The following is a 27,919-nucleotide window of genomic DNA, read 5'->3' as shown; positions in this document are numbered from 1 at the left end:
TTTCCAGTTCCATAATCAACCTGCTTCAGGCAGCTAACGAGTTCTGCACATACTCTGAAAGGGACTGTTATAGAAAACTGTACAGGGTTTCACATGCTCACTGACATAGACAGACACACACAGACAGACACATACACACACACAGACAAGTAGGTGGGCAATAAATGGATGCATCCAAAGACAAACCCCCATAGTTCAACATGATGTTCCTCTCTGTAAGGATCCTTTCTGCATGACTCCCTCTTCGTCTGTCAAACTCACAAGCACAGCAGATCTCTGGATATCATTGACAGCTCAGATCTCTGGATATCATTGACAGCTCAGATCTCTGGATATCAATGACAGCTCAGATCTCTGGATATCATTGACAGCTCAGTCTCTGGATATCATTGACAGCTCAGATCTCTGGATATCACTGACAGCTCAGATCTCTGGATATCATTGGCAGCTCAGATCTCTGGATATCATTGACAGCTCAGTCCAAAATAAATCAGATTAAAATCTGATTAATGTTGTCCTGTACTATATTTACTGGATCTTGAGTTGGATCAGCTCTGGATCAGACCTTTTCCTCTGTGAAGATAACACATGGATTTACTGGAGTGGTAGCCTATGACAGGGCCTGGTGGAACCCCCCTGATCACGCTGTTCACCTTTCTATTTCACGTCATATATCAATCATCTTTTAATTAGTGATAATACGTGAAGTGAATGAGAATGGTGAGTGCAGCGATCGGTCTGTTTCCACCAGGCTATCCCAGGGCAAGAGACTGAAATGAGACTTGATATACTCTCTTGTTACTAGACAGTGCCACTGTGTGGTTGATTTGTGTACTGCACAACATTATCATAAACAACAGGGGCCTTTTAATTGTGGCATTCCTCATTGTAGGTACCACAGAACCAGAATGAGATTCTATTTGGTAGGTACATGTTGCTACGTAAAATATTGATAAAAAATAATAAAAGCCTATATAGATAATACATGATAAAAAAGTTATACCTGAGACAGTTGTTGTAGAACGACTCTTTTATTTTGTAAAAGAAAACTTTTAAAGTTACTTCTAGCTTCGCCTTTGACACAATCATCTCGCGTTTCACATTATTTTATTTTCATTCGTTTTAATAAATTAAAATGGTACATTATGCATGCAATACCGCATTAGCCGTTGAGTTGTTCGTCTTCCACAAAAAGTATCAACACAAAATGTCCTTAAAGAGTTCTGATGAAGCTGCTTGGAAAAGGACAGTTGGAGAATTAGTCACAGCATGAAGCGATGTACATGGTTGCGGTTGCATAGTACATGGAATTTCCTCATTTTAAAACAGCATGCTTTTTGTATTGCACATTACTGAAACTTTAGTATACTGACATTTTTGTATACTGAAACGTTTGTTGTTTCAAGTTGTCCCGTCGAGGATCGTAGTTTTTTAATGAGAATGCAAGTATACAGCAAATAGCATCTCTCAAAGACATTATGTACATGTATGTATTTATTATAAAAATAATCACCAGCAAAGATGTATCTTTTACTTTTTCCTATATTGAGATACATTTTTGATTTTTTCTTATTTTTTGTACATTTTTACCAAAGAAAAAAACATTTAACTGTTTTAAATGGTCTGGTTGAGTTTAAACCCATGTTATTTAATCAAATAATGAGAATTGTAATTCAACTTAATTTAGAGGCAAAAATGTAGCCTCTTAATTTCTTACAAGAAGACAAAAGAAGAGTACAGGACACGTGCTTTTTTTTCAGATCAGTAACAGAGACCTTTAGAAATTATATCTACACCATTCAAAGAACAAATGTTTTCTTTCCAGGGCATTCATAGGAAAAAGAGAGAGGTAAATTTTCATTTCCAGTCAATTCAGAAAATCTATTGGAATTCAGTTAATTAATTGTTAATAGAAAAGGAAATCCCCCAATGTTTCAAAAAGGGCTAAGACATGCTACACCCAGTAGCAGTAACCCAACCTTAAGTTACCAAACCCTCACAGACTGGTCTGGGACTCTGGTGGGACAGAGGTCAATGGGATACAAAATCCCTCTGATTGTCTCAAGCAACAGAGCTGAATCTTAGTTCTGGTTCTTGGTTCTGGTTTTTAATGAACAGTGAGTAACTCCCCATTCAATCAGCCAACATTCACTTTGGCCTGAATCACAATATGACAGAGAAGCATGCTCATAAACAACAGCAGATGTACTTGTATTCTTTTTTTCCTTTTTCCTTTTGCAGTCTATTGTTTTCAGTCAGTGAACAAACTAGCATAAGAGACATAGATATGAGCAAGGAAATCAACTGGCTCTAGAATGTTAAGGCACCACCTGCTGCGGGTGCTACAAATGTCACTACAGTACTTCGACTCTATTGGAGGGAATTACACTAAAAGACAGCTATGACAAGTTAACTCTGCACATTTCTCTAACAATGTCTCAGAACACGCTGCCCCAAGAACTCACTCTCCCAGGATGCACAGGGAGGGACCACCATCTCCATCATGGTCAAAGCTCCAGTTTAGATGACCTATCCACCGCAGGGAAAACCCTGGTCCTGGAGGGTGGTTTTGTCTCTGTGACTGAACACGGGCCTCCTGCACGCCAGAAGTGTCTATTTGCCCACTAAACTAAAGCCTAGGCATTGGATCGGCGAGCCAATGCAACTAGTCACCGAACCCCCTTGGGTACAACTGCATGCTTCTCATCTCAACAAAAACTCCAAAAACCCACAATTACTGAAGAAAAATTGTTGCTAGAAATAAATGACCAAATTAATTTCTTCCATTTCCATGTTCATGTATTTAAATACCCCCAAAAAGTTCAGATAACCCACTCTCAAGTAATTAGACTGCACCTATTTTGCACCAATGTGTGCTCTCCCTCCTTACACACCCTCTATTTTACACAGGGATATTACTACCAAAGGGAGCATTACTTTTTCAAGTCAGGGAAAACATGCCAGCTACACAGAGAATCAATGATCATGATGCAAAGGACCCTGGGAAGACACAATCCAACGTTAGTGGCGCAGCATGGACGGTCATCCAATCATGAGGCGGGCCAGAGAGAAACACAGGAAGTAGCATGGACAGTCAACCAATCACGAGGCTGGCCAGAGAGAAACACAGGAAGCAGCATGGACGGTCAACCAATCACGAGGCTGGCCAGAGATGAGGCGAACTCTGATTGTTTGACACCCCTGCTTCTTGTTATAATACCTCTGAGTCTCTGACACAACCGAATCAGAGTAGCGAAAAATACTGAGATATGCAAAGTATCGACTGTTGCCGAAGAAAGGCCAAGCTAGACAGGTGTTCAAATGGCACATACAGTATCTGACATGTGAAAGCACTTGTTAACAAAACAACCAAATACTCCACATGCTCCTCTCAGGAATCAGTAAAGGTCTGGAAAAATACCACTGCCAGTCATGGTAGGGCAGGTCTACGTATACAACTCCCCATGACAACAGACATGTACTGTAAGTGAATATATTGACGATACTAGCGAAACTCTCTCAGTCAGCATGCAAACAACTGAACGGTCTGGGGACTCTTGGTAAGACCACCAGCTTTCAGCAGTGACTCCACCACTTGCTATGGCGACTCATGGGAGGGGGGTTGTGGGTACATATATACCCACAATCTAACCACGCTAGCTAAAATAGCTTAGCTTGTTGTTAGCTTAGCAAAGTCCAAATCTTAATCTCATACTGCTTTCCTATTCCACCCATCTCTTTGTGTGGGGAACACAGGAAGTAGGAAAGTCCCGTTGTGAGGAAAAGCAACTCAGTCATATGTGTTGTATTAACTCAGTTATGTAGCATTAGCATCATGTCCTTCTTCCTCATCCTGACTACATTGCTTAACAGGGGTCCCTGCCAGTGCCAAGGCAAGACTGAGAGACAGAATGGGAATGAGAGGTGATTGGAGGTTTTGTTCAGGAGGGCGGGACCACTCCTCATCTAACGAATGAAGTAAAACAAATAATCGAAAACAACAGAATTGCACACAATATTTTGAACGGGAACCATTTTGACTCTGTTGCCACCAGAGAGTTGACTTGAGGCCTATAAGGGTTGTGAAGCTGGGACGTCATTCGGGCTCAAAGCCTGTGCCGGGAGTCGTGGCTGTAGCTGCCTGGAGAGGAGCGGTTGCGGTGGGGCTTGTAGGAGTCTTGGTAGGGGTCCTGGTAGTCCTGGTGGTACGGGTCTTGGTCTCGGCTGTGCTGTGAGCCCGACGACATGCGGTTGCGTCCCTTGTGCGCCCGCTCGTTGTGGTAGTTCTCGTCGGCGGTCATTAGGTTGCGACGCTCGTTGGGCGTGGAGTGGTCTCCCGTGTGGTTGCTGTGTTGTCTTATTCTTTGAGTCTGCTGGTTCACCTCATACACACACAAACAACCCCTTTTTGTTACATTTCTGTATGTTACACTGGGCACTAATCAACTCATCTAACTGAGGACAATTAACTGTCTCCCCTTAAAGGGTCATCACACTCCAAACTCAACATTTTTGGACAAACTTTGATTTTGGAGTGTAATGTCGCTTTAACCCCATAGCGCTGTAGCTATCTGTTGATGACCAACCTGCAGTCCAGAGATGGTGGTGGGGTAAGGAGTGAGGGCGGTGGGGCCCAGGTTGCGTCCCAGCAGGGGGTTGAGCGGCGTGGCCATGGAGGTGTGTGTGGCCTTCCAGTAGGCCTCCAGATACTCAGCCAAGTGTTCACACGCATCCTCCAACTGGTTCTCATCCAGGATGATGTCAAACATCTCCTGTTAGAGGGGGTGAAGAGAGGGAGAGAGTGAGAGAGGGCGAGTGAGTGAGAGAGAGGGACAGAGAGAGAGATGGGAGAGAGGGAGTGAAAGAGGGAGATGGACAGGGAGTGAGGTGGGAGAGGGAGTGAGAGTGGGAGATGGAGAGGGAGTGAGAGAGGGAGATGGAGTGAGAGAGGGAGAGGGATTTGGAGAGAGTGAGGGGGGAGAGGGAGTGAGAGTGGGAGATGGAGAGGGAGTGAGAGAGGGAGTGAGAGAGGGAGTGAAAGATGGAGTGAGAGAGAGAGAGGGTTTGGTGAAACAGGCTCGCATGATGAGTAACGTGGCATTAGAGCTGAGCTGACTTGTTAACTCCCTAAACTAATGCCTAGGCTGTTTTGTACTTCACAGAAAACCTGGGTTCAAACCCCGGTCAGTCACACAAACTGAATATTGTCATTTTGTCACTTGATTGTTAATAGATCTTTTCAATGGCCCTGTCTTGAATCAACCTCAAGCAATCCCAGGGAGACATTGTTGGAGGTTCATGTAGAAAGAAGACACCTTGAAAAGGAGCAATGGTTGGTGTAGATTAAAGAGACAGTATGCTGGGTGGTGTAGATTAAAGATACAATATGCTGGGTGGTGTAGACTAAAGAGACAGTATGCTGGGTGGTGTAGACTAAAGAGACAGTATGCTGGGTGGTGTAGATTAAAGAGACAATATGCTGGGTGGTGTAGATTAAAGAGACAGTATGCTGGGTGGTGTAGATTAAAGATACAATATGCTGGGTGGTGTAGACTAAAGAGACAGTATGCTGGGTGGTGTAGATTAAAAGAGACAGTATGCTGGGTGGTGTAGATTAAAGATACAATATGCTGGGTGGTGTAGATTAAAGATACAATATGCTGGGTGGTGTAGATTAAAGAGACAATATGCTGGGTGGTGTAGATTAAAGAGACAGTATGCTGGGTGGTGTAGATTAAAGAGACAGTATGCTGGGTGGTGTAGACTAAAGAGACAGTATGCTGGGTGGTGTAGATTAAAGATACAACATGCTGGGTGGTGTAGATTAAAAGAGACAGTATGCTGGGTGGTGTAGATTAAAAATACAATATGCTGGGTGGTGTAGATTAAAGAGACAGTATGCTGGGTGGTGTAGATTAAAGAGACAGTATGCTGGGTGGTGTAGATTAAAGAGACAATATGCTGGGTGGTGTAGATTAAAGAGACAGTATGCTGGGTGGTGTAGATCAAAAATACAGTATGCTGGGTGGTGTAGATTAAAGATACAACATGCTGGGTGGTGTAGATTAAAGAGACAGTATGCTGGGTGGTGTAGATTAAAGAGACAATATGCTGGGTGGTGTAGATTAAAGAGACAATATGCTGGGTGGTGTAGATTAAAGAGACAATATGCTGGGTGGTGTAGATTAAAGAGACAGTATGCTGGGTGGTGTAGATTAAAGAGACAGTATGCTGGGTGGTGTAGATTAAAGATACAATATGCTGGGTGGTGTAGATTAAAGAGACAATATGCTGGGTGGTGTAGATTAAAGAGACAATATGCTGGGTGGTGTAGATTAAAGAGACAATATGCTGGGTGGTGTAGATTAAAGATACAATATGCTGGGTGGTGTAGATTAAAGAGACAGTATGCTGAGTGGTGTAGATTAAAGAGACAGTAATGCTGGGTGGTGTAGACTAAAGAGACAGTATGCTGGGTGGTGTAGATTAAAGAGACAACATGCTGTTAGAGAGTCACTCACCGGAGGACACTGGGCCAGTTTGTCAGCTGCCACCAGCTGTACGTTCAGATGCTTGCTCTGGGACTTCCCTCTGGACTTGACCAGCCTCTGCAGAACCTAGACGGTGGGAAGACATTTACATATGTGTTAGATAGTGTCAGACCTCTGTTCAAATGGTCCTGCTCTTTTCTAACGTAATGTTATATCTACACACGTTTTTTACGGGAACACTGCTTTTCACATCTTTAACCAGGCAAACCGGTCAAATAGAATAATTTAAAATAAATTAATAATCCGTTAGATAGATTAAAGTGTATTTGTCTGATAACAATACACATGTATAACTCTAAAAGCCCTCCACTGATAAACCAATCAGAGTCTAAGCATGTTGACATTCATTTTCAAAAGGTCCCAGTGGCTCAGTAGGTCATAGCGTACTGTATAATTGACAATGTTGACGGTTCTGTGAGTTGTTTTAGATTATGTTCTCTGCTTCCTGGTCATATAATAGTATCATTACCTATAGTAGACATGGATGTGTTTCAAATCACATGACCCTCCAGTCCCTACCTTGGGCGAGGAGACCTTGACATGGACGATGATGGGAGCCAACGAGGTCTTGAGCAGCTGGGCTGGGTGATTGATGGTGTCTGCGTCCAGGATCACCAGCTGTAGGGACCGGGCCAGCTCAAAGATCCTCTCTATCTCACTCTGCACCTCCGCTTGGGGAACAGGATGGAAACAACACAAGACTTCAGAATACAACTTTATTGTCCATTCAGGATGGACATTTTACTTTGGCATCACCGTACAAGAATCCTACACACTGAAAACAGTCAGCCTAGTACACTATATATACGTAAATAAACGGTACACACCGACTCCCATTCCTTCATTGCATTCCCAATACATTGATTCATTCAAGTGGTGTCTAGTATGTCTAGTATGGACACTGGAACGTAAGCCAATGAATACGTTGAGCATTTGATTGAGCCTGTCTGGAGAGCCAGATGGGCGGAGTTTGCACTTTTGGGACTATTCCATTGATTTCATTGTGGGAGGTAAGCTCAATCAAGCTAAATCATTCTTCTTTAGCCGAGTCTCATAGAGATGCTAGCTACAGAGAAGAGTAGGCAACCGTCTTCGATACACAAGGAAAACTCAAAAGACTCCTACAGTAAAATAGATACATTATGGAGGTACATACCTAAACTGGACCTGGTGTTTGATCTCTCGATGATGGCCCGCTTGCTGGGGTTATTCAGAACAGACCTCTTGGCTAATGATATATCTGCTGTGACTCGTGTGATAGATATCCTGAAATGGTCAAACAAAGACACCAATTTAGGCATTTAATTTTGTATTTATTTAACTAGGCAAGTCAGTTAAGAACAAATTCTTATTTTCAATGACAGCCTAGGAACAGTGGGTTAACTGCCTGTTCAGGGGCAGAACGACAGACATGTACCTTGTCAGCTCAGGGATTCGAACTTGCAACCTTTCGGTTACTAGTCCAACGCTCTAACCACTAGGCTACCCTGCCGCATTCAGTGGATAAATACTGTAAACCTTATTTTGCAGACAGACACTCCTTTACTGAAGCTCTATTCCATGTGAATTTCGAGGCCAATCTATCTCCAAGGGCTTCATAAGTCAATGTCATTTGAGTGGAACCGAGTTTAAAAATAAACAGACAAAAGAAAAATATTAAAAATAAAGGAAGAGCACGATTTCATTTTACCTGCCGTCAAATCTATGCTTGAGGAAGTCAAAGAGTGCTTTCTGCATCATATCCGTCACCTGTGGAGAAAGAGAAGCCAAAAGAGGAGAAATAGTGAGAGAGAGATTGGAGAGAGTGAGAACGAGAGTGAGAAAGAGAGACAGAGAGAGAGTGAGAGAGACAGAGAAAGAGGGAGACAAAGAGAGACAGAGGGAGAAAGAGACAGAGAGAGAAAGAGAGAGAGGGAGAAAGAGAGAGAGACAGAGAGAGAGGGAGACAAAGAGAGAGAGAGAGAGAGGGAGACAAAGAGAGAGAGAGAGACAGAGAGAGAAAGAGAGAGAGGGAGAAAGAGAGAGAGACAGAGAGAGAGGGAGACAAAGAGAGAGAGAGAGAGAGGGAGACAAAGAGAGACAGAGAGAGAGGGAGAACGAGAGAGAGAGAGGGAGACAAAGAGAGACAGAGAGAACGAGAGAGAGAGAGGGAGACAAAGAGAGACAGAGAGAGAGGGAGAACGAGAGAGAGAGAGGGAGACAAAGAGAGACAGAGAGAGAGGGAGACAAAGAGAGACAGAGAGAGAAAGAGAGGGAGAAAGAGACAGAGAGACAGACAGACAGAGAGAGAAAGAGAGTATGGTTAAAAAAGATAACATTTAACTCTAACAGCCATGACATCAAGCAAACTTCCTGGGAAATAATTTATCAACTGGGTGTTCCTCACGGCCAGAGCACATGGTGCTAAGATGTCCCATGACGACAGCCTACGTGCAACGGACCATTTATCATTCTAACAATTCTATTGTAGTAGTTCTGATATTCAGTAATTTGACAGGGGGGTACTGAAAATCATATCAAACATGCTATTTCATTTAATAGAGTTCTACCCTGATACTAAACAACTACAACTTCTACTGGATGAGTGCAATAGTGAAGCAGGATTTGGGGTCAATTCCATGATATTAAATGTTTTATTTAACTAGGCAAGTCACTATCAGTCAACTCACTAGATAGATTCATATTATGTTACTGAAATGCAATGGAAAATCCTCATAGTCAACAATAGACTAATTTCAGTCTAAAATGGATCTCCTGAAATGGCTGAAGTTAGATGGTATCATGGAACTGGTCAGAGGCCTGCCAGTAAGGATGGTGGCCTATACAAAGATCCTTTAGTGGCTGGTTTAACAGCAGTCTAGTCTAGACACACAGTGATGCTGCTTCCAGGGGTTCTCCTCTCTACTCTCTCTTCTCTTTCCTCTCTCTCCTCTATCTCTCTTCTCTATCTTTCCTCTCTCCTCTCTCTTATCTCCTCTCTCTTCTCTCGCATCTCTCTTCTCTCCCTTCTTTCCTTTCTCTACTCTATCCCTCCTCTCTCTTCTTCTCTCTCTTCTCCTCTCTTTCTAATTTCAAACGTTACTCTACTTCTGATGCTGAGCGTTTGCACCCAGAAGGTTGTTACCGTGGCAACAGAGCACACTGTGGGATGAGGCGACTGATTGTGTACCCTCCATGCAAGGAGGGAGAGAAAGAGAGAGGGAGAGAAAGAGCGAGAGGAAAGAAACTCCCTGTACTATGGTGTTCTGAGAATGACTAGAAAAAACATCAACAAAGCACCTCACTCAGCAGTCTAAATATAGACTCTAGTAGAGCTCTAACAGGCCTGTGTCAACACAGCATTAGAAAAACATTGCCTGCATATAAACATGAATGATTATAAACATGAAGTCAATAGAAACATCATCCAGCCATGAGGAGCTCTTCTCTCAATGAGATGTGATCATGACAGCCACAACAACAATCATTTAACATGATGCACTGTTAATGTCATTCCACCAATGGGAGCTCTAGGATGGGCCCCGTGGGAGGAGTCAGAGGATGATCATGTGACTCGATGGCCGCCGCTGCTGCTGCTTACCTCATAGCCCTTGAGGGAGGGCCCCACCAGCACCACAGGCCTCATGGATGGCACCACGTCGTAAGGGGGGACGTGTTCAGTCTGTAACAAAGTAACAAAGGAATCAGTGGAGCAGGGGGGAGGGGGCCTCTACTCAAAACCCATTGGATGAGAAGTCAGAGGGGAGGGACCTTTTACCTTCTCATCCAATGGGTTTTGAGAATGAGATGAGGAGAGAGGACAAGGAGTCAAGGAAATGCAATTGAGATTTTCCCACAGTAATAAAATGGGATCGATGCACACCACAGTATGGGATGTATGGATCATTGGGACAGCGCAATCTGACTAAAATCTATTTCAAATGTTGTTGTTTTCTTTACCTTTATTTAACTAGGCAAGTCAGTGAGTGGGATGTTAGATGGGAAGGGATGTTAGATGGGATGTTAGAAGGGATGTTAGATGGGATGTTAGATGGGATGTTAGATGGGATGTTAGAAGGGATGTTAAAAGGGACGTTAAAAGGGATGTTAGATGGGATGTTAGATGGGAAGGGATGTTAGATGGGAAGGGATGTTAGATGGGAAGGGATGTTAGATGGGATGTTAGAAGGGATGTTAGATGGGATGTTAGAAGGGATGTTAAAAGGGACGTTAAAAGGGATGTTAAAAGGGATGTTAGATGGGATGTTAGAAGGGATGTTAGATGGGATGTTAGATGGGAAGGGATGTTAGATGGGGTGTCAGTTTGGATGTTAGACGGGATGTTAGCAGGGATGTTAGAAGGGATGATAGATGGGATGTAGGATGTGCACTGTGCTATTGTAATGTAGACAGCTATAGTTGATGGAGACAGTTTGGTTTTACCATCACCCACTTACCACTTTTTGTTTCTGCTTTCCTGTGAAGTAAAACAAAACAGAATTGTCAATGTCTTGTAGTATTGTACTGTATCATAAGTCACCTTAACTTGTCAGGTCAGAGACCTGATGATCCTGTGATGATCAGAATGTGATTTACAGGAAATACATTTTCAACCGAGGATTATAACTGACACACGAAATAAACATATACCCTTTAGATTCATCATCAAACATATAAACATGATCCTAATATCCTATGAGGCATATTCACAAAGTCACATGACTGAAGTTCAGGGGGGGTCAAAGTCTTGTCGATGGGTTCACCCTGTGGTAAGCCAAGTCTCAGAGCGCCTGCAGTCCTCAACTGGAGGAAGAGGATGGGAGAATACACTATATATATACACTCTATGGATCCACAACCCAGCAGGCAAAAGTTGGTATGGGATGTTATAATGGCATCATATTCTGGTTGTAAACTGGTTTTCTGATAACTGGATTTCTGTAAACTTTCATACTTTGGTTTGTATCTGTTCAGATTACAACCAGTTAAAGACGTCTTTCTCTGATTGCTAAAAAAACGTCCTTTTACAACCATAATACAACATGACCATGATGTCACAAAAAGATGTCACAATGACGTTGCAACCAGTTTGCCCGCTGGGAATCATTTATCTTAGGTTCTATGGAGAGACATGGGAAGGCTTAAACACTAAGCAATCCTTGCTCTACGTCTCATGTTGCCTTGACAAAGTTGTCTAGTTCTTCTCTAACCTAGCGGAGGGCCAGTAGTGGCGGACAACGTCCCCCCATCATGTCTAAGAGGCTCTCACCTGCAGAGGAGATAAGGGGTCTGATCGAGGCGGACACCTCATCCTCTACACTTGAGGAAGAATTGCCTCCAGACTTACTGGAAAAGACAAGAGGGAGATAAAAAGAAACACAAGAATCACAGAATTAATGTGGCGAATGGCGACGGGGTTCTAAATGCAGAATCCAGGCCTTATAGGGTGAATGAAGGACTCGAGGTGAGCCTCTCAACTCATCCCAAGTCCTCTCATTACGCCGAATTAGTGTTAAAACTGAACAGGCCTAGTGCCGCGAATGGCTCTGAAGGCTAGTACACGAGACAAACCACTGGTGACGGGAGCGTCCAGAGCGATTAAACAGACAGAGCAGCTAGGTCGCTAGAAGAACCAAAGCATTACTGATTATTAAGGTCAGAGACCTTATAAATATTTAGCTTGTTCTATTCTGGATATGGATGGAGAGAAATGTAATTATTCTAAATGATCTGTAACACTTCCTATGAATACCCTCTTTATAACACATCATAAGCACATTTATAACCAAATGAGTTGTACTAATTTGACTAATTTGACATAACCGAATCAGTTTTACTAAACTAAACATAGCACTGCTGGCCCCTTCCTAACCCCCTTCCCTGGGTAACAAGGTCTCTGACTGAGCGAGAGAGGACTGGTGATGGGCTGCCTTACCCTTGGACTCGCCCTCTCTTCTGTTCCTGCTGGATGCGGATGTTCTCTAGCTTTAGGGGACTGGGGATGAAGCCGATCTCACAGCCCTCCTTGACCAGCCGGCCGATCCACCAGTCGTTGTTGAACTTCTGGATGGGTTGGGGGTGTGGTTGAAAAATCAGTTTCAGTACGTTTAAACAGGCAGTCCAATTCTGATTTTTTTCCCCCACTAATTTGTCTTTTGACCAATCCGATCAGTTCTGAAAAAGATCTGATGTGAAAGATCTGATGTGATTGGTCAAAAGACCAATTAGTGGAAGAAAAGATCAGAATTGGGCTGCCTATCTAAACGCAGCCAAAATGACATGAACATAAGGAAATAAGCAGTTTTATCTAGTTTGAACAGAGAGTGAGTGTGTTTCAGAACACAGGTACTAAATTCAGTGTATATGCCTTGCTGTTGTCATGACTGTCCACGAGAAGCCAAATAGGTCAGACCCCCTCTCATCCGCAGTGGGCGGGAGGAAAGAACTAGACGGGATTAACAACTCAAGTCCTGTTGTAAAGATTTAGGTCCCCCTCTCCAAATTCACCATAGGGTTGTGCTTTGTCTCAACAGACCTTTTTCCCGCTGAAACTCTAACATGTTCAAAAGCAACTACTGGAACAATATTTCTAACATAGAACGTGGGGAATGGTCAGAGGTGATATATAGAACACTAATGTCATTTTGTTTGTTATTTTGTGACGTCATTAAAAATGTTGGAAAGGAAATACTGTAACTTGGAAAGTAAACCCACGACATGTATGAAGTTTCCATAATATGCGTTGTGCATGTAATATAAAAAACGATACGGGTTTTTGTTAAGAGAGGGATGTGATTCGAGAAGCTATATGAGATCATTGTTTTACACAACTTTGTACAAATGACAAGTAATGCCCCCGAGTGAGGTCAGAGAGCGGGTCAGCATGACGGAACCACCCCTTTCGCAACAAACTATATAAATGAACATAATAGACCAGAAAAGCGTCAAGCTGCAGCTTTACGTTTAAAGTGGTTTGAACTGTGACTATCAACGCAAGGTAGAGACGATAGTCACCTCCTGGACAATCACTGGTACGGTTGATTAGCTGTCCTAAGTAAAGTGTCTTGGAAAGCAAATTTAAGTAGGACCATTCTACTACTCTGCTCAAACCATCATATTATGCTACTCTCATCACCCCAATGGGAACCATCGACATGGCTGGCTAGCCTATCTTCAAAGAAGCATCTTCAATATCGAATGTAAGGAAAATAAACTGTGTAGTTCTGTGCAGGACTGCACGACAAGTCACCGGATACCAGACAACTACAAAGAAGAACAACAGTAGAAGACTTGTTGGAACCCTTTTGGAAAATCAGAGCCTTAAAAGCACGTCACAAAAAGGCCCAACTCCTTTTTCAAGTCGACCATGTCCACCGAGAGATCTGGCAAACCAAGAGGACGGCGGGTCATGTGCAAAGTATATGGTTACTGTAAGTGAGAGTAGTTTCCGAAAGTACCAATGTTAAGTGTCTCTGTCCCCCCCTCTCCCTCCATCTCTTTTGGAACAAGCAGCCACGTTGTTGTCATTCCGCTAAGGACCTGTTTTGAGCGTATTAGGTTTCCAGTCAATAACCGATGCAAAGTGTGTGTGTTTATCCTGTGTTCTCATTTAATTAGCTAGTAAATAAATAATTAAACCAATTTGTGTAGTACTGAATCATAAGTTAGGCTGGGGTTTTTGCAGATGCATGGAGGTTACGACTGTTCAGAATGATGATATGATACGAGGTTATGATTAATAAGTTGACTGTTTATAGATGTGATAGGTAAAGACCTTCAGTGTTTAATTCGGGAGATGGTAACTCTTTAAAGAACCGCTCTCGTGGTGCCCCAGATCCTAATGAGTTAATTGTTACATGACTAATTTCATCGGATAACAATTAAACATAGTTAGGTAATTAGATAAATGTCTTCAGATTAATGTTAAAGTCAAGTCACGACACTGTTGTAATAGTGGTTGATAACGGCCCTGGGTCAAATACATATCAAATTCAGGAGGTTGGTGGCACCTTAATTGGGGAGGACAGGCTCGTGATAATGGCTGGAGTGAAATGAGAGGTATGGTATCAAATACATCAATCACATGGTTTCCAGGTGTTTTATGCCATTCCATTTGCTTCATTCCGGCAATTATTATGAGCCGTCCTCCCCTCAGCAGCCTCCGCTGATTCTGATTGCTATGCTTAATCTAGTTTGTCTGGTACAATGGTATAGTCCGAAAACTGCACACTCTGACCTACATCATTTGACATTGAAAAGTACTTCACAAATATATTTTATCAAAATCTGGTTGATTGTGTGCCACAGTTCAACTTGCCTCTGTGACAAAAAACATTACCTCCTTTATGTGAAGGAAGTCCTTAGCATCGAATGAGATGGCGGTTGCTGGCACCGGCACGTCCTCGTCCAATGCTCCACAGTAGCTGACGTTGGTCTTCACAGCAAAGGCCACGGCTTTAGCCTTGGGAGAGAGAGAGGGACAAGGGTCAGTCAGAGAGCCGCAAAGTATGAACTTCAGTTCACATGAATGAACTGTGGCTTACAAGGCTTAATAAAGCCTTCATAAACTCTTTATAATGCCTACATGGATGCTTCACAAATCATTTATAAGCAAATGTCATACAATATAAGGGTGCTATAACATATCCTTACATCTGCTTCTTTGCCAATTGTGGCATAACCCTTCTACCATCCTTTACATAGTACAGTCTTCTTGCTGCACAAGTCCAGGTACTACCCTCATATTTCACTTAAAACTTTAAAAAAATGTTTTATCCTTACTGAACACAACCTAGTGAGGTATCTCTCTCTCTGGGTCTCACCTTGGCTCTCTCCAGCTGCACGGTGGCCTGCTGCTCCTTCTGCTCTCGGGTCTGGGCCGGGGCCTGGGTCCCCGGGCCCCCTTGGCTCGGGCTCTGGCCCTGGACCTGCCCCGGCACCTCCCGCTCCTCCTCCAGAGAGACATCTGAGTCCGATGGTCTGCTTGTGTAGGAATCAGCTGAGCCCTGCAATACAACAGGACAGGGACAGACAGGAAGACAGCAGCTGTCACTATGATCACACAGCCAGCGTCACCGTCACCAGCACGTCACCAGGTGGAGGAGGTTGTAGCATGACGTTCTACAGTACCCATAATGCTCTGTAACTGTATCCGGTTTATCTTACTAAACAGAGGTGAGGTGATTTGGAATTGAGGGGGGGGGGGCATTTTCTACTCTTCTCACCCACGTACTAAAGGTCACTTTTGAGACTTTTTTCAGTGAGAACTTGAAACTGCCCATGGAGGTTATAGATTCAAATGATTTGGAAGACTATTTCAAAGAATGGCAACTGAGTACAAATACCACTATTTAATACCACTATTTAATACCACTATTACATCTAAAAAGAACAGCGTCAGTTTCACTCCTTCTAGTAGAATAGTTACGGTTATCCCAGACTCAGTTAAAGTAGTTAAATAGGTATCTGGGGACAATACTGTTGGGTCTGTGGACAAGCTGATGTACGAGACTCACTTTAATCTGAGAGACTCTCTCCTCCACTTTGACCTATCGGAGGCCTTCAAAGTGGGAATGGTCAAGATAAATACGTGCTGGAAGTTTCAGAATAATCCTGACTAATATATTCTGAGATGACCGCAGTTTATTTTTAATTATCTTGGGGGCACTATTGTACCGGAGCATGCTGTCCGGTCCTCTGGCAGTCTCTATGGGGGTGCCACAGGGTTCAATTCTCGGGCCGACTCTTTTCTCTGTATATATCAATGATGTTGCTCTTGCTGCGGGCGATTCCCTGATCCACCTCTACGCAGACGACACCATTCTATATACTTTCGGCCCGTCATTGGACACTGTGCTATCTAACCTCCAAACGAGCTTCAATGCCATACAGCACTCCTTCCGTGGCCTCCAACTGCTCTTAAACGCGAGTAAAACCAAATGCATGCTTTTCAACCGATCGCTGCCTGCACCCGCATGCCCGACTAGCATCACCACCCTGGATGGTTCCGACCTTGAATATGTGGACATCTATAAGTACCTAGGTGTCTGGCTAGACTGCAAACTCTCCTTCCAGACTCACATCAAACATCTCCAATCGAAAATCAAATCAAGAGTCGGCTTTCTATTCCGCAACAAAGCCTCCTTCACTCACGCCGCCAAGCTTACCCTAGTAAAACTGACTATCCTACCGATCCTCGATTTCGGCGATGTCATCTACAAATGGCTTCCAACACGCTACTCAGCAAACTGGATGCAGTCTATCATAGTGCCATCCGTTTTGTCACCAAAGCACCTTATACCACCCACCACTGCGACTTGTATGCTCTAGTCGGCTGGCCCTCTTCTAGGCATATTCGTCGCCAGACCCACTGGCTCCAGGTCATCTACAAGTCCATGCTAGGTAAAGCTCCGCCTTATCTCAGTTCACTGGTCACGATGGCAAAACCCATCCGCTAGCACACGCTCCAGCAGGTGTATCTCACTGATCATCCCTAAAGCCAACACCTCATTTGCCGCCTTTCGTTCCAGTACTCTGCTGCCTGTGACTGGAACGAACTGCAAAAATCGCTGAAGTTGGAGACTTTTATCTCCCTCACCAACTTCAAACATCAGCTATCCGAGCAGCTAACCGATCGCTGCAGCTGTACATAGTTTACATTTACATTTACATTTAAGTCATTTAGCAGACGCTCTTATCCAGAGCGACTTACAAATTGGTGCGTTCACCTTAAGACATCCAGTGGAACAGCCACTTTACAATAGTGCATCTAAATCTTTTAAGGGGGGGGTGAGAAGGATTACTTTATCCTATCCTATAAGTTTACACTTATCACTACTCTGAAGGGGACGTGTTTGAAGGACATGGCTTTTTATCTCCAACTCTGCTGTAATGAAATGTGCCGTTACAGTAAGGTAGCTCTCGACGTCCAACTGTCTGTTAGAGTGACAGACCGCGTTTGACAACTCGCTCTATTGGTAAATAGCCCACCCATTTTCACCTACCTCATCCCCATACTGTTTTTATTTATTTACTTTTCTGCTCTTTTGCACACCAATATCTCTACCTGTACATGACCATCTGATCATTTATCACCCCAGTGTTAATCTGCAAAATTGTATTATTCGCCTACCTCCTCATGCCTTTTGCACACATTGTATATAGACTGCCCATTTTTTTTTTCTACTGTGTTATTGACTTGTTAATTGTTTACTCCATGTGTAACTCTGTGTTGTCTGTTCACACTGCTATGCTTTATCTTGGCCAGGTCGCAGTTGCAAATGAGAACTTGTTCTCAACTAGCCTACCTGGTTAAATAAAGGTGAAATAAAAAAATAAAAATTAATTTAAAAAAATGTCTCGTGATGAGCTAGCACTGCCTGAGACTTGATTGCCCAGATGCTTGATTACCACCAGTTACACATTTTTATTTTATTTATTTTATTTCACCTTTATTTAACCAGGTAGGCAAGTTGAGAACAAGTTCTCATTTACAATTGCGACCTGGCCAAGATAAAGCAAAGCAGTTCGACACATACAACGACACAGAGTTACACATGGAGTAAAACAAACATACAGTCAATAATACAGTATAAACAAGTCTATATACAATGTGAGCAAATTAGGTGAGAAGGGAGGTAAAGGCAAAAAAGGCCATGGTGGCAAAGTAAATACAATATAGCAAGTAAAACACTGGAATGGTAGTTTTGCAATGGAAGAATGTGCAAAGTAGAAATAAAAATAATGGGGTGCAAAGGAGCATGACCACTGGTTACACATTACCACCGGTTGGTTACACATGACCACTGGTTACACATGACCACTGGTTGGTTACACATGACCACTGGTTACACATTACCACTGGTTGGTTACACATTACCACTGGTTGGTTACACATGACCACCGGTTGGTTACACATGACCACCGGTTGGTTACACATGACCACCGGTTGGTTACACATGACCACTGGTTGGTTACACATGACCACTAGTTACACATTACCACTAGTTACACATTACCACTGGTTGGTTACACATGACCACCGGTTGGTTACACATGACCACTGGTTACACATGGCCACTGGTTACACATGACCACCGGTTACACATGACCACCGGTTACACATTACCACTGGTTGGTTACACATGACCACCGGTTGGTTACACATGACCACTGGTTACACATGACCACTGGTTACACATGACCACCGGTTACACATGACCACTGGTTACACATGACCACTGGTTGGTTACACATGACCACCGGTTGGTTACACATGACCACTGGTTACACATGACCACCAGTCGGTTACACATGACCACTGGTTGGTTACACATGACCACTGGTTACACATGACCACTGGTTACACATGACCACCGGTTGGTTACACATTACCACTGGTTACACATGACCACCAGTTGGTTACACATGACCACTGGTTGGTTACACATGACCACTGGTTACACATGACCACCGGTTGGTTACACATGACCACCGGTTGGTTACACATGACCACCGGTTGGTTACACATGACCACTGGTTGGTTACACATGACCACCGGTTGGTTACACATGACCACTGGTTACACATGGCCACTGGTTACACATTACCACTGGTTGGTTACACAAGACCACCGGTTGGTTACACATGACCACTGGTTACACATGGCCACTGGTTACACATTACCACCGGTTGGTTACACATGACCACTGGTTGGTTACACATGGCCACTGGTTACACATTACCTCCGGTTGGTTACACATGACCACTGGTTACACATGACCACTGGTTACACATGACCACTGGTTGGTTACACATTACCACTGGTTACACATGACCACCGGTTGGTTACACATTACCACCGGTTACGCTCATATGTGAGCAGTGGCCCATAGGTAGCCGGACTGACCAGGAAGGGAAAGGGGGAGTCAGTTGTTCTACTGAATGCATTCAAATGTGTGTTCTGCATTTAACCCAACCCCTCTGAATCAGAGAGGTGCGGGGGGCTGCCATAATCGACAGCCACATCTTTCGGCGCCAAGGGAACAGTGGGTTAACTGCCTTGTTCAAGGGCAGAACGACAGATTTGTACCTTGTCAGCTCTGGGATTCGATCCAGCAACCTTTCGGTTACTGGCCCAACGTTCTAACCACAAGGCAAACTGTCCCCGAAGGTTGGCTGTGACTAGAGCGTGAGTTAAAGTATTGACCCAAGCCTTGGCCTTAGAAGAACAGAGAGTGAATCTACTAAAGATAATCCAATTGGGGAACAACATTAACTCAAGTGTGTGTGTGTGTGTGTGTACCTGAGTGCCTGTGTATGTGTGTCAATATCGCTTTAGGAACGTAGAAAGTCTCGCAGTCTGCTAAAATCCACAGACGCTAGTCATAGTATAGCACTTTTTACAACAGACAAGCTATTTCTTGGGCTTACTTCAGCATGGGCTCTATTGAATTGTGTGGGCCAATCACTAAATGCCAGGTCTGGGAAACAAAAAACGAGGAGGTTTGCTTATTTAGAAAAATAAGTGATTGCTCTGAAAAAAGGAAAAAAAAATCTTGAGTGAACGCTATTAAGAAACAGATGTTGATATAAATTCATAATCACATTAAGGTTCTGTGATAAAAGTACTATGAGCCTAATTATTAATTAATCACAATCTTTAAATGTTTTTTACCGGGTGTAACCTTTATGGCACAAACACACGACACAAATCAACCTGCACGGCTCGTTCAAAGTATTTCTGTTAGTAATAGTAAAAGCTCCCTGTTTTCACACTCTGTCTTATAACGGTGTGCTATTTGTGAAGCACTCACAAGCACCCAACTGACATACAGTATATTATAAGAACACCCTGTTAGAACAACCCCCCCCCCCCACACACACCCACACACCATACACACACACACACACCATACACACACACCATACACACACACACACACACACCACACACACACACATACTACCACCCAGCTCTTCTAGTGTTTTTGTAAACATTTATTCTCACGCCCCCCTCAACAAATACTATGTTCCTTTATATATATTCATTATATATCTTAATAAATAATTATAGCCGGTTGCTGATCAGCCGATATATACAAAATGGATAACGGGGTATATGGGTAGTTAGATGGGTGCATTTTGGGGTACAGAATCTCTTCACGGCCATATTGTATGACTGCCGGGCTTCCAACGGAGCACTGACGTGACTCATGTCTATCTGACTCCAGTATATGACATCACAACGCACGCTCCTCTCTGTCCTCTCTGTCCTCAGCAGCAGAAATACAACACACTGCTGTTGCCGGGTGTAAAAATAGAAGCTTTGGCCCTTTAAACAAAGGCAGTAAATGCAGCAGGGCTATACCCTACATTTGGAGAGGCTGTGATATGAGGATACATTATACAATCATAACCTCACGCAGGGAGCGAAACGGCCCTCTGGGGGATAGGATATAGCATTTACACACTGCTCTTCTCTCGCTATATAATGCTATCTCCATCTTTGTGCTCCTACGTGTGCTGTGCATTAAATGGATGGCTACAGTGTACATTGTATAGCTATCATCAGCCATTGAAATGTGCTGATGATATGATGCAGCTATTCAGATGCATTGGGCTGATGCTGACAGACACATATTGCTACTTATTCTTATACACATCATCACTAATTACACTCTCACGACTGTGTGCGCGCACACACACACACGTCTGACTCTGTCTTCTCCTTACATTGAACCCCCAGTCACCCCCCCAGCGGAGACCGCGATCCTTCCATCTACAGCATGAGACCGCCAGCTTACCTACAGTAAGCCCTGTGTTTGTGTGTGCACCACAGCTGAGCCACCTCCATCGACAAACACACACGCTCAAACACACACGATCTGAAGCTAAACCCCCCCACCACTCACCGCCTCCGAGTCTTCAAATCCATGCAGGTACAAATTGTCATACATGGAGGTCTGCTATTTCCAAAAGCACCTCTAGAAGAATAAAAGGAAGAGGGGGAAAAAAATGAGAGAGCGGAGGAGGAGGCTGTAGTGGAGGAGGGGGAACAGGAGGAGGGATCCACCACAGAACACAGGATGGATGGGGGGATGACGGTAAAAAATAAATCCCTCCTTTTTCGGCTGGAAGAGGAGAAGAGGTAATAGCAGTAGCAGAGCCAGCCTGTTTGGTTTCCCCTAGGCCTGTTTGGTTTCCCCTAGGCCTGCTTGGTCGATGGTTGTGCGTTAGCCCGAGCCTGGATGCTACTGGCTCACATTATAAAGCAGAGAGGCTCTCCCTAGAGGCAGCCCAATCCTGGCATTTCATCAGCCCTTCCAAACACACCGAACGGAGCAGCATAGAGAATCCTTCCTCAATATCAGCACCCGATGACAAAGCCAATGTGCAGCAAGTCGATTGGCTGTGCAGCAAGCCGATTGGCTGTGCTCCCCTCCACTCAGCTTGGACGCACACACACTCTCTCCTTGACTGAGGGAGTGTAGGATGAGGGGGATGACAGCAGCATCATTCTCTCTCTATCTCCCTCCCCTCTTTCTCTCTATCCATCTATTTCATTCTGTCCATCTCTCTGTCCCCTCCTCTCTTTCTCTCTATCCATCTATTTCTCCCTCTCTATCCATCCATCTCTCTCTGTCCCCTTCTCTTTCTCTCTCTGTCCATCTATCTTTCTCTCTCCCCTCTTTCTCTCTATCATCCATCTTTCTCTCTCTCCCCTCATGAAGATATCCCTCTAGTGGTGTGGGGGCTGTGCTTTGGCAAAGTGGGTGGGGTTATATCCTTCCTGTTTGGCCCTGTCCGGGGGTGTCCTCGGATGGGGCCACAGTGTCTCCTGACCCCTCCTGTCTCAGCCTCCAGTATTTATGCTGCAGTAGTTTATGTGTCGGGGGGCTGGGGTCAGTTTGTTATATCTGGAGTACTTCTCCTGTCCTATTCGGTGTCCTGTGTGAATCTAAGTGTGCGTTCTCTCATTCTCTCTTTCTTTCTCTCTCTCGGAGGACCTGAGCCCTAGGACCATGCCCCAGGACTACCTGACATGATGACTCCTTGCTGTCCCCAGTCCACCTGGCCATGCTGCTGTTCCAGTTTCAACTGACCTGAGCCCTAGGACCATGCCCCAGGACTACCTGACATGATGACTCCTTGCTGTCCCCAGTCCACCTGGCCATGCTGCTGCTCCAGTTTCAACTGTTCTGCCTTACTATTATTCGACCATGCTGGTCATTTATGAACATTTGAACATCTTGGCCATGTTCTGTTATAATCTCCACCCGGCACAGCCAGAAGAGGACTGGCCACCCCACATATGCTCTCTCTAATTCTCTCTTTCTTTCTCTCTCTCGGAGGACCTGAGCCCTAGGACCGTGCCCCAGGACTAACTGACATGATGACTCCTTGCTGTCCCCAGTCCACCTGACTGTGCTGCTGCTCCAGTTTCAACTGTTCTGCCTTATTATTATTCGACCATGCTGGTCATTTATGAACATTTGAACATCTTGGCCATGTTCTGTTATAATCTCCACCCGGCACAGCCAGAAGAGGACTGGCCACCCCACATAGCCTGGTTCCTCTCTAGGTTTCTTCCTAGGTTTTGGCCTTTCTAGGGAGTTTTTCCTAGCCACCCTGCTTCTACACCTGCATTGCTTGCTGTTTGGGGTTTTAGGCTGGGTTTCTGTACAGCACTTTGAGATATCAGCTGATGTACGAAGGGCTATATAAATAAATTTGATTTGATCTCTCTCTTTCTCCCCTCTTCTCTCTGTCCCCTTCTCTTTCTCTCTCTGTCCATCTATCTATCTCTCTCCCCTTCTCTCTCCCCTCATCTTTCTCTCTCTCCCCTCTTCTCTCTATCATCCATCTTTCTCTCTCTCCCCTCTTTCTCTCTATCATCCATCTTCCTCTCTCCCCTCTTTCTCTCTATCATCCATCTTTCTCTCTCCCCTCATCTTTCTCTCTCTCCCCTCTTTCTCTCTATCCATCTATCTCTATCCCTTCCTCTCTATCCATTTATCTCTCTCTCTCCCTTCTTTCTTTCTATCCATCTCTCTCCCTCTCTCTTCCAGTGTATAGGCTAAGCACCACAGATATAACCAGAATATAAAACAAAAGGAGCTGTATAGAGTATAGTGGATAACCAGAATATAATTGACTTAGTCCAAAATGGTTTGCTGTACCACAATGTATTGCATGTTATAATTGTAAGCTTTCATTCTGATAGTCACATTATCATTTTGATGCTTATTTAAGTGTATCCGTTTCTAAAATAAACAAGGGGCAAAAGACAAATAAGAAAATAGCAGGTTCATAAATCTACTGGACCTTCTTCTGGAAAGACACACTAGTAGAAATAGTTGAAATAAAGACATTGGCCTGTAGATATATTTTGCACAATATTTATATTATAAAAATATATGCAAGTGTATCTGCATAATAAGTTCATGAAATAATAACAAAATGATGAGTGCTGGCCAACCCTCCTCCTAGAGAGATAGGTACAGTAAGCTTTTACTCCAGCCTTGATGAAACATCATACATGTACTAATCAGCAGCTCATCAGCTCCTTGATTAGCTGAATCAGCTGTGTTAGAGTGGCGTTGGAGAAACAACCTGCATACTCTGTTGCTCTCTATCTCTCTAGAACAGGGGTGGGCAACTCCAGTCCTCGGGGGCCTGATTGGTGTCACAGTTTTGCCCCAGCTAACACACCTGACTCTAATAATCACCTAAACATGATCTTCATTTGATTAATCAGCTGTGTTTAATAGGGAAGGAGAAAAGGGGTGACACCAATCAGGCCCTGGAGGACTGGAGTTTTCCACCCCTGCTCTAGAAGGATCTATCCTGGGGCTGCACAATGAAGACGATTTGGTTGGTTTCCCCAGGTCAGCAACATATTGATGACTGAACGGTTGACTGGTTTTCCAGTGACTGTTCTCTGGCTGTCCCGTCATCCTGGTTGGATGTTAACTGCCTGCTGTAGTATGTCTCAAGGACTAATTCATGGTTCAATTCAACTGGGCTATGTAAAAGCACTACTCAGATGCTTCCAAGAAGTGTGTCCTTGTGTGAGTGTGTTTGTTTGTGACTGAATCTGTCTCTCTTGTCAGTGTGGGTTCTCATCCCAGAACGTTGTCCACTCCCCTATGCCCTTGGTCACTCCCCATTACAGATCCGAGAAGACATGGCTAGGTGTAAGCTAGCAACAGCTCCAGCTAGTTTCACCTATCCAGTCCTATCAGATCTGTGAAGAGGTAGAGGTCGAGGACATTGGGAAGGGATCATATTTCTGGAATTGAACCCATCCCAGCCTACCTGTGGTATAGGGTGAAGTTGCCCCTTTACGCTGATCTTCAGTCAGTTTTCCATTTCCCCCACTAATGGTTAAGGTTAGGATTGGGGGAGGGGATCCTAGATCTGTACCTAGGGGAAACCCCAGGGGCCCTACCTGTCTGAGGATGAAGCTTGTGGAGGTGGTGCTGCCATCAGACCTCTTCAATCGGCTTCGCCTGGAGTAGGTCCCTCGGTTCACCTGTGTGGGATCAGACAAACAGCACAACCAACCAAGTCCTTCTCAAGGGGAATCAAGCTAAAGAACAACACAGACATGAACAGAAATAAACAGCAATACATAATGGTACAGTAGACAGCAGTTGCTGATGGAATTGCTTTCCGTGTTACATCTTACCTATATTCCATAGTTCTATTTTATTATATTCTGTTCTATTCTATAACTTGGTATGTGTACTCCGAATCGGTATTCATGTCATAAGAATGAACTCCCCTCAAACATGACCACAAATTGGTGAAAACATTATTTCCCATTGACCCCCAATGTAAAAGAGTCAACTTAGTCATCATTTTTTTGTTATACAGAAATAACAAAACAATCTGAAGAGCTGCTGTGTTGTTCAATGTACAAGTAACCAGGTCAAAAATCATGACCTATGGTTTGCAATGCTCCCATGTATGGAAAACAAGCCTGCGAGAAGACCTCTGTGGCTTCAGGCTATTCACTGTGGAAGAGTGGGAAATTGTGGAGACCCAGTGTCCATGTAGACGACACGTGTGTGTGGATAACATTTCATCACAGGTAAGACATTTAACTTGTTTAGTAGTCCGTTTTTATCTACACTCACTATTTGTAGATTTATAGTCCATTTCTTTGTGTTGTTGGTCTTGGATAGCTTAATGTTCTGGTTGGTAGCTAGCTGGCACTCAGTCACATGGCTAACGTTAGCGACATAGGACGATGCCTCAGGACTATCTGGCCTGATGACTCCATGCTGTCCCCAGTCCACCTGGTCGTGCTGCTGCAACTGTTCTGCCTGTGGCTATGAAACCCTGACCTGTTCACCGAACGTGCTACATTGTCCCAGACCTGCTGTTTTCAACTCTCTCGCTCTACCGCACCTGCTGTTTCAACCTCTGAATGCCCGGCTATGAAAAGCCAAGTGACATTTACTCCTGATTTACTGACCTGTTGCACCCTCTACAACCACTGTGATTATTATTTGACCCTGCTAGTCATCTATGAACGTTTGAACATCTTGGAGAACAATCTTGCCTTAATGGTCATGTACTGTTATAATCGCTACCCGGCACAACCAGAAGAGGACTGGCCACCCCTCAGAGCCTGGTTCCTCTCTAGGTTTCTTCCTAGGTTCCTGCCTTTCTAGGGAGTTTTTCCTAGCCACCCTGCTTCTACATCTGCATTGCTTGCTGTTTGGGGTTTTAGGCTGGGTTTCTGTATGTATCTGCTGACGTAAAAAGGGCTTTATAAATACATTTGATTGATTGATGAGGGAAGTTCTACAATATTAGGTTTTTCTAAGTAGTGAGAATGCTTCGGAGCAGGCAATGTTGAAAAGTTATCATTAGACATGTTGTACTTTTTTTAAATGTAGTTTTGTAATTGTTTAAAACAAGCAGACAACAAGATAATTGTGTTTGAATAAGTCTAGTTTTTCCTGTGAACCAATGGGGTAACCAAGGTAACCATGGGTTGTTTTCCCCACTGGTGGGCGGGGCCGCAACGTTCTATTTAATACCAACTGGGAGTATCAATTAGTCTACCTATTCTATATATTGATGTCAGGAGATTCCTGTCGCATTTGTCCTCTGTGATCCTGTCAGGCTATGGAAGACTGTGTGTGTGTGTGTGTGTGTGTGTGTGTGTGTGTGTGCACATGAGGCAGGGGAGTCTCAGTGTGAGAACTATCAGAGCAGCCCGGTGACATCGCCCCCCATAGGGCAGACATGACACTGGCGGCAACATGACACCTACAGGCCAATCACAACTCCCCAATCACAACCCCCCACTCTGTCTCTAGCCAGCCAATGTCATCCCAACATAGGAGAGATGTAATTTACTGTAGATCTGTAGTAGTACTAGTAATGTTATGTAGGCTAGCAATATGTCCACGATAACATTGAAATTCAAGGAAACGTAATGATCTATAAGGGTTGCAAAATTCTGGCAACTTCCCCAAAATCCTGGTTGGTACATTCCTGGAATCAGGAGGGAAAATGCAAGAAATCCAAAAACCCTGAGGATTTTGGGAAGATTTTGGGAAATGTTCAACCCGATCTATAATGAAGACTTTCACTGTTTCCGACTTTCATTAGCAAGTCTCTAAAAGGGCCAAATATAGGCCCATCCTGAACCTCTAAGGGGCAGGTTAATTATCTAGCAGTGATTTGCTCCACTTATGGCTAAGTCTCCAGAGTTAGTTGCAATGTCACTATAAAAATATCAGAACCTACTTTTCCCATGAATCTACACCAAATAGGGCCATCTTAACTGGGTCACGTTAGTCACTGGGTGTCCCTTTGTCTTGTATTGCATCTTGCTGCGGTGTGGCCATAATTAGGTGGAAACACTTGGTTAGAAATCACACAGGCTAGGGGAGGAAATAACACGTTACATGTTTCATAACACCAGAAAATAAAATAGGGCATGTTGTCTGTTCAACATCTTACCAAATGTGACTTCGAGCACATGTATTACTTAGTCTAGTAATTACTAGGTGAAGCTAGGATATTTTGGATACTCTTCTTTGATTTAAAACAACATTCAGTAGCCTAGACACTAAATATGATCAAACATTCCAAAACAGCATGAGGCACGGTGTGTAGTAAAACAAGGAATTCAAAAAGTGCCAAAGTTGTTTTGCTTGAAAACAAAACTGTTTGAGGAGAATAGTAACTGTCTGTCTTCTCCCGTTGGTGTGACCTACCTGAAAGCTGGTCGCTTGGATGCCCTCGCCGATCTTATTCCGAATGTAGATGTGTCGAGACTGCATTTCGGCCAGAACATCGGTCCAAATGGGTGGTTGCTGCCTCTCTGGCCCAGCCCAGTGGAAGTGTGGTGGAGTGTGGTGTAC

At 44.0% G+C, this 27,919-nt stretch overlaps 1 protein-coding gene across 1 annotated transcript; it reads right to left on the bottom strand.

The window, feature by feature from the left end:
* Nucleotides 1-1,021: 1,021 nt before the first annotated feature.
* Nucleotides 1,022-27,919, bottom strand: LOC115115821 (voltage-dependent L-type calcium channel subunit beta-4-like). Its single transcript, XM_065023154.1, has 14 exons — nucleotides 27,773-27,919; nucleotides 24,982-25,065; nucleotides 15,353-15,535; nucleotides 14,869-14,991; nucleotides 12,466-12,593; nucleotides 11,800-11,876; nucleotides 10,988-11,007; nucleotides 10,132-10,212; nucleotides 8,242-8,300; nucleotides 7,708-7,817; nucleotides 7,071-7,222; nucleotides 6,522-6,617; nucleotides 4,587-4,772; nucleotides 1,022-4,382 (listed from the first exon to the last, which is right to left on the bottom strand). Exons 1-14 carry the CDS (start codon nucleotides 27,836-27,838, stop codon nucleotides 4,107-4,109), a joined length of 1,641 nt encoding a protein of 546 aa, XP_064879226.1. The 5' UTR covers nucleotides 27,839-27,919; the 3' UTR covers nucleotides 1,022-4,106.

The sequence above is a fragment of the Oncorhynchus nerka genome, linkage group LG2, assembly GCF_034236695.1.
Source record: "Oncorhynchus nerka isolate Pitt River linkage group LG2, Oner_Uvic_2.0, whole genome shotgun sequence".
Lineage (NCBI taxonomy): Eukaryota > Metazoa > Chordata > Actinopteri > Salmoniformes > Salmonidae > Oncorhynchus > Oncorhynchus nerka.
Note: the sequence above shows the minus strand (reverse complement) of the source record. Positions and strands in the feature narration are given on the sequence as shown.